The sequence below is a fragment of the Spinacia oleracea genome, chromosome 1, assembly GCF_020520425.1.
Source record: "Spinacia oleracea cultivar Varoflay chromosome 1, BTI_SOV_V1, whole genome shotgun sequence".
Lineage (NCBI taxonomy): Eukaryota > Viridiplantae > Streptophyta > Magnoliopsida > Caryophyllales > Amaranthaceae > Spinacia > Spinacia oleracea.
Window position 1 is genome coordinate 42,735,064 of NC_079487.1, and position 8,029 is coordinate 42,743,092.

The 8,029-nt window shown below is 35.6% G+C and overlaps 1 protein-coding gene across 1 annotated transcript; it reads left to right on the plus strand.

Moving 5' to 3' along the window:
* The first annotated feature begins 1,413 nt into the window (after positions 1-1,413).
* On the plus strand, positions 1,414-6,798 carry LOC130465847 (protein DETOXIFICATION 45, chloroplastic-like). Its single transcript, XM_056834678.1, has 6 exons — positions 1,414-2,105; positions 2,981-3,125; positions 3,230-3,326; positions 3,407-3,507; positions 3,713-3,876; positions 6,486-6,798. The coding sequence occupies exons 2-6, from the start codon at positions 3,029-3,031 to the stop codon at positions 6,594-6,596; spliced, it is 570 nt and encodes a 189-aa protein (XP_056690656.1). The 5' UTR covers positions 1,414-2,105; positions 2,981-3,028; the 3' UTR covers positions 6,597-6,798.
* Positions 6,799-8,029: the final 1,231 nt, after the last annotated feature.

An 8,029-nucleotide genomic window follows, 5' to 3' on the forward strand; every position in this document is an offset into this window, starting at 1 on the left:
AATCCCTTAGCATCTAAGCAAGAAACATAAATGATGTTTTTTGTAAGACTTGGAACATGGAAACATTCTTCCAGTTCCAAAACCAGCCCAGAGGGCAACGAAAAATAATAAGTTCCTACAGCTAATGCAGCAATCCTTGCTGCATTTCCCACTCGTAGGTCGACTTCACCCTTGCTTAACTTTCTAATTCTTCTTAGTCCCTGCGAATTGGAACATAATTGTGAGCCACAACCAGTATAACCCAAGAAGTTGAATTAGCAAGTATACAGTCTATAACGAAAATACCTGAAGATGGAACGACATTTTCGTTCTTCTGGTCTTCCATTATTTTGGGACATTCTCTTTTGCAATGGCCATTTCCATCACAGTAGAGACAGTTTGATGTGGTCTTGTCCTGCTTTATCTTCCTGTTCGGAGCTGACTTAGCATTGCCCTTGGACATTCCAGTTTTATTACACTAGTAGAAAAAACCCCTGTTGCAGCGTACATGTGTTAATACGCTTCAACAACCAGTCGGTCAACGCGGGTCAAACCCTTTAAAGGGTTATTGCAGCGTACAATTTAATTGTTCCCTGCAAAAAAGTTTGTTGCAGCGTACATTTTAAAAGCCCGCTACAATAGCTCGTTTTTGTTGCAGCGTACTTGTTAAAGCCCCCTGCAATAACCCGGGTAAAAAAAAATTCGCTGCAATATTCGTTGAAACTAATTCAAAACAAATTAAGAATCTCTCACTCTCAACTCCCTTCTTCTCCCTTAACTTTCCCTGCGTCATCCCCTCAAAAAAAAACCCTTTCTCTTCGTCGGTGGTTCTAGCTTCCTCGCCAGAGGCCACCTATTAGCTTGCTCGGCCGTTGGTTCCAAGGAAAAACTTAGCTTGCTCGCGCCGGTGGTTTCAAGAAAGAAAGTTGCTCGCGTCCTATTTTCCGTCAACCTCTTCGCCGCGGCTACCTGTCCCCTCTTTTAGGTTTGCTCGATTCGTTTACCTGATTTTTGTTTTAAGAATTAGGGTTTTAAAAATCAGATCCTAAAGTGACGCGCCAAATTTAGAAGCGAGAGAGAAAGAGATTTAATGGAAAAGGGAATTGGGGAAGAAAAGGGTTTGGGTTGGCGCAGAGATGCCCATCGTCTAACTCGAATAAATGCACATGAATTCGACACCGGGAAGAAATCCAGGTACAGTTTTTATCATCATTCTGCCTTTTGATTTCGATTCCAATTTCACAACTAGGTTTTGGTATTGTAGATGTCGAGTTGCAATTTCTAATCAATTGGAATTGCGGAACTTGATTTTGGTGGATTCATACATTTAATTTTTTTTGTTTGTCTGAGTCCTATTCTTGATGTGCGGAAAAGGAAGGCGGTTCGATTGAGCAAAGATGTCGACTCCAAACGTCGCCAAATTAAAAATGGGTAAAATTTTCTCTTAAGCACCTTAATTTATGCACAATTTCAGTTTTCTTTGTTGTTGTTGTTGTTGCTGCGAATTTGAACATCATTAACTGGGTTTTTCCATTAAGTAATGATAAAGTGTGAGCTACTGTATAATTGAGTTGGTTATGCTTGTGAATTTGTTTGTTTTGATTGAATTTAAAGCCTTTTATGTGGGGGGGATTGGCAAAGGAACCATGGGTCAGCTTTTAATTGGGGATTCAGTTCATAGATTCGATTGTATGGTTTGGTTAATAGAGGATCTCATTTTCATGTGTTATTTTTCCTATGCTAAGAAACTCCTGAGCAAAGATAATTACATGTTGCAACCAGTTACTGTGTAGAAAAGCAAGGAATTCTGGAAATCAAATATATACAAAATTTTTGTAATTGGTTCCATTAGATAGTTGGATTTCATTGTTCTGCATTCTAATGCCAATCTTTTCCTCCATTTATGTGATATTTTTGTTTATTTGGTAGTCTGTGTATCATGAATGTAATCATTGTTTATTATAAGACGACTAGTAATTTGATTTCTTCCACAAGTATATTTGGTGTGGTCTTATTAGATGTGGGATTGGATAATGAAACATGAGCCGGTGGTTTCAAGAAAGAAAGTTGCTCGCGTCCTATTTTCCGTCAACCTCTTCGCCGCGGCTACCTGTCCCCTCTTTTAGGTTTGCTCGATTTGTTTACCTGATTTTTGTTTTAAGAATTAGGGTTTTTCAATTCGTTTTTAGGGTTCTTTGCGTTTGTTCAATTCTTTTTTAGGGTTTGTTCAATTCGTTTCTTCAATTCATTTTTTCAATTCGTTTTTAGGGTTCAATTCGTTTGTTCAATTCGTTTTTAGGGTTTGTTCAATTTGTTTTTACGGTTTGTTTAATTTGTTTGTTCAATTCGTTTGTCCAGTCACTGTAGCTAGGCCTAACATGGTAGGAGTATGTGAGAGACACTGACAAAATAAATCAATGTAACAATGCAACTATTTTCTATGCGCATCCTCTGCTAGATTTTCCTGTATATAGACTTAGTGAGGTAGTGTACAGTTGTTGTCACTGACTCATTGGTTTGGCTTAACTTCCCTTGCTTTATTCCAAATCATGTTTTGATGACGAGTTCTGGTCTTCCCGTTATGATTATATTTTGGCCTTCATCTCTGTTCCACATTACAAGCTTTTTGCTTAAAAGACATCCTAATTTGAAAGTGTAACAATTTTTTTCATGAAAGTACTATTCTTAGAGGTCGTACCCAGTTATTCTCATAAAGTTGTGAGATCTCGGTAGAGTCCAAGAAGTCAATGATCTCTTTGCAGCTACCATTTTTCCATATGATATGTAAGGTCGGTTATTAGTTTGTTGTAGTGTAGATTCCGGGTGATAATCATTCTGGCTTGTGAGTATAATTTTTAGGTCAGCATAGCTTCTTCATCCCTGAAAATAAATCATTCGTGATAGCCTCAATCTCAAAATAGTATAATCCCCCCCCCCCCCCATTTGTATATATGTTTTAAGTTTTTAACAGAAGATTGATTAGTTAATTCGGCTTTGGTAGGCTGTCGTTCATAGAGCTAAGAACTCAAAATATTCAGCTGATGAGGATATGGAGGAGACAGATGTTAAAGATCCAAATTTAAAGCAATCTCTGGAGTCTGCTACTTCTCAGATTAGCCAGCTAGCTCTTTCTAATAGTCCTACTGGTAAATCTTCACTGAATTCTATTGTGGGATCAGATACGGCCAATGCAGGTGTAGATATTGACTTTTTGACTTTTTATGTCTGTACATTGATGATCTGCATGCAGGTGTTGCCAATCTTGCAGCTGTTTTTCTGTTCCCGCTTTTCATAAATTATTTTCAGATGGGTGTCACTGGAGCAGCCACTGCCACTGTTGTGTCTCAGTATGCACTTTCTTCCTGAAGTCTGTTAGTCGGCTTTCTTTTAACTATATTGGTAATCATGCTGCTTGTTTGTGCTCCAGATACATAGGTAGCTTCTTGATGATTTGGTTTCTTAGCAAGAGAGTAATATTATTACCTCCAAAATTTGGAGATCTGAAGTTTGGGGTCTATTTAAAATCTGGTGAGTGTCAGAGAAATGTTTATGGTTATTTTCTGTTTTTGATTCTTTATCCAACACATTGATTTTAATAACCTTCTACTTAATAATCACCATTACAAACTTCTTAAATTAGTCTGCTTAAGTGGCCATTGTTTGTACCTACTTAAAGTGTTACTCGTACATGTTTGGATTGCCGTCTGTTTCCTTATGTTTACCTTTTTTCCAGGTGGATTTCTGATTGGAAGAACTGTGGCTGTTTTGATAACTATGACGATTGGGACCTCGATGGTTGCTCGTCAAGGTCCTCTAGCTATGGCTGCTCATCAAATCTGTATGCAAGTGTGGTTGGTTGTCTCTCTTTTAACTGATGGATTGGCCGCATCTGGTCAGGTATGAGCTTTCATCTAACTAGGAGGTTCGATATCCAGGCTATAGGTTTTTCAGGCATCTAGACTACCTCTATTCTACAGTGCTTGTCCATTATGATTTATGATTATCACAAAAGTTGAAGATTGTGAATAATGTGTGGGTTTTAACCAAATAGGAAAAGCTTCTTGGATTAATAAGCATTTGTTGTTGTCCAAAGATCCTGATTTGTGAACAATAAACCAAATAGGAAAAGCTACATATTTTCTCAGAGTATTACACTTATTACATGTTTAATATGAATAGTTTTAACTTTCTAACACTCATTCCAATCTACTTATGCAAATTTAAGGCTTGTTTGGTCGTTATAGGTCATATTAGGCTAAAATGAGGCTTTTTTGCTCCCAAATATGAAATAAAGAACCTTAGGACTCATTTTAAACATATTAAATGTTTTATATGATTAGTTTTAACTTTACAAGACTTAATCCAATCTATTTATGCACATTCATGACTTCTTTGGCCGTTATAGGTCATATTTAGGCTAAAATGACATTTTCGCTCCCAACTTTGATCTAACGAACTTAAAAACTAATTTCAAACTTATTACATGATTCATATGATTATTTTTAACTTTTCAAGACTCAATCCTATCTATTATGCACATTTGAGACTTGTTTGGTCGTTATAGGTCCCAACTATGAACCAAAGAACCTAAGGACTCATTTTAAACTTACTAAATGTTTTATATGCTTATTTTTAACTTTCTAGGACTCATTCCAATCCATTTATGCACATTTAAGGCTCATTGTGTCGTTATGGGTCATATTTAGGCTAAAATGACATTTTCGCTCCCAACTTTGAACTTAAGAACCTAATGACTCATTTTAAACTTATTATATGATAAATATGCTTAGTTTTAAGTTTCTAAGACTTATTCTAATCTACTTATACCCATTTAATGCTTGTTTGATCGTTATAGGTCATATTTAGGATAAAATAAGGCATTTTCGATCCCAACTTTAAAATAAAGAACCTAAGGACTTATTTTAAACTTATTACATGTTTAATATGCTTAGTTTTAAGTTTCTAAGACTTATTCTAACTACTTATACACATTTAAGGCTTGTTTGGTCGTTATAGGACATATTTAGGCTAAAATGACATTTTCGCTCCCAACTATGAACCAAAGAACCTAAGGACTCATTTTAAACTTACTAAATGTTTTATATGCTTATTTTTAACTTTCTAGGACTCATTCCAATCCATTTATGCACATTTAAGGCTCATTGTGTCGTTTTAGGTCATATTTAGGCTAAAATGACATTTTCGCTCCCAACTTTGAACTTAAGAACCTAAGGACTCATTTTTAAATTATTATATGATTAATAAGCTTAGTTTTGAGTTTCTAGGACTTATTCTAATCTACTTATACACATTTAATGCTTGTTTGATCGTTCTAGGTCATATCTAGGCTAAAATAAGGCATTTTTGCTCCCAACTTTAAAATAAAGAACCTAAGGACTCATTTAAAACTTATTACATGTTTAATATGCATAATTTTAACGATCTAAGACTCGTTCCAATCTATTTATGCACCTATAGGCTCATTGGGTCGTTATAGGTCATATTTAGGCTAAAATGAGCATTTTCTCTCCCAAATTTGAAATAAAGAACCTAAGGACTCATTTTAAACCTTTTAAATGATTAATATACTTAGCTTTAAGTTTCCAAGACTCGTTCCAATCTATTTATGCACATTTAAGGTTCATTGGGTCGTTATAGGTCTTATTTAGGCTGGATTGACATTTTCGCTCCCAACTTTGAACTAAAGAACCTAATGACTCATTTTAAACTTTTTACATGTTTAATATGCATAGTTTTAACTTTCTAAGACTCATTCGAATCTATTAATGCACATTTAAGGCTCATTGGTTCGTTATAGGTCATATTTAGGCTAAAATGATATTTTCGCTCCCAAATTTGAACTCAAGAACCTAAGGACTTATTTTAAACTTTGTACATGATTAATATGCTTAGTTTGAAGTTTCCAAGACTTATTCCAATCTATTTATGCACATTTAAGGTTTGTTTGGTCGTTATTGGCCATATTTAGGCTAAAATGAGCATTTTCTCTCCCAAATTTGAAATAAAGAACCTAAGGACTCATTTTAAACCTTTTAAATGATTAATATACTTAGCTTTAAGTTTCCAAGACTCGTTCCAATCTATTTATGCACATTTAAGGTTCATTGGGTCGTTATAGGTCTTATTTAGGCTGGATTGACATTTTCGCTCCCAACTTTGAACTAAAGAACCTAATGACTCATTTTAAACTTTTTACATGTTTAATATGCATAGTTTTAACTTTCTAAGACTCTTTCCAATCTATTTACGCACATTTAAGGCTCATTGGGTCGTTATAGGTTTTATTTAGGCTAAAATGACATTTTCGCTCCCAAATTTGAGCTACATAACCTAAGAATTCATTTTATACCTTTTACATGATTAATATGCTTAGCTTTAAGTTTCCAAGACTATTAGGACATTGTTATTAGTTGCTTGAATGTTAAAGTGTGATATTTAATTTGAATTTAATCTAATGCTTAGTTGAAATTTCTGTTTTTGTAAAGGTCTACACTCCGAGGAATGCGCCTATACTAGTGAGGAAATTGATGTGGTTCGTGAGCAACGGGCTAAGTGTTTTACCCGCAAGTATTTACTATTGGCTTGAGCGCGCTTGATCGAGGTGGTTTAGTTGTTATAGAACAATCGTTTCCATTAAAATGTATGCGTACATTGAAATTGGAACGTATATTTGAATGTAGTACGTGCACTTTGGTTTTGGGATATATATATATGTATACAAAACACCAGTTATTATTTTTTATATTTGTTCTACAGGTTGCGATATTTTATTTATTGTTGTTGACAGGTTCCTATATTTGGTGCAAGACACCCTAGGTATAGATAAATAAAACTAAAATTTTCCCGCCAAAAGCACAGCTTTGTTGCAGGGGGCATATACTTGTTCGCTGCAACAAGTGTGTAAAATTAGGCAAAAATCAAGACTTGTTGCAGCGTACAAAATGATGTACGCTGCAACAGACTGGTTTGTTGCAGCGGGCTTTTATTTGTACGCTGCAACAAACTGGTTTGTTGCAGCGTACAAATAAAAGCCCGCTGCAACAAACCAGTCTGTTGCAGCGTACATCATTTTGTACGCTGCAACAAGTCTTGAATTTTCCCTAATTTTACACACTTGTTGCAGCGTACATGCAAATGTACGCTGCAAAAAAGTACTTTTCGCAGCGTATATTGTACGCTGCAACAAGTCAATACTTGTTGCAGGCCCCCCAGTTGCAGCATACGATGTACGCTGCAACAGGGGTCTAAAAGCCCGCTGCAACAAGGGTTTTTTCTACTAGTGTTAAATGGTCTCCCTTTAGCCTTGAGTAAATCCCTGGCTTCACAGGCGAGTACTATTTCAGCAATTTGAACCAGACGAATAAATTCTCCAACTGTTTCTTCTCTTGGTTCCCTCATGTAAAGTAGCTTGAAGCGACTAAACCCATTATGAAGTGAATTGAGTAAGATTGAGACTGACATCCTTTCGTTTATTGGTGATCCTAGCAGACTTAAGCGTTCAAATAATGAAAGAATGAAGTCCACATGATATCTTAGTGGAACACCAACCCTTTGCTAAGAGCGAAGGACACGAGCATGCGTTTCTTGGACTTCCATCCTGAAACATCTGTTTTGAGAATCAACCTGCTTCAGGCCTTGCATAAGATTTAAATGTGATCTACTATGGCCCGACTTCATCTTGAAGCTTCAACTTCAAACTCCGTCTTGAAAATGGATTCGAAACTCCGTCTTGAATTTCACCATGGGAGGCCTCATTCTCTTCAAATAGGATATGCTATAATTAAAACTAATTACAACTATATGATGGTACACAGACCATATTTAAATAAACATTTGGTGCATAAGACCAATTTTACATTCAAATTAATGGTACGTAGACCATATTTACTATCAAATTTGGGTCATACTAGTCACTTTCCACAACCTGCAAAACAGTACATTTACAATATAGTATTCATGCATTCATTTATAGATGAATGGCCCACATAGAAAGTTAGTAGAAAAATTATGCATTACATAAACATTTGCG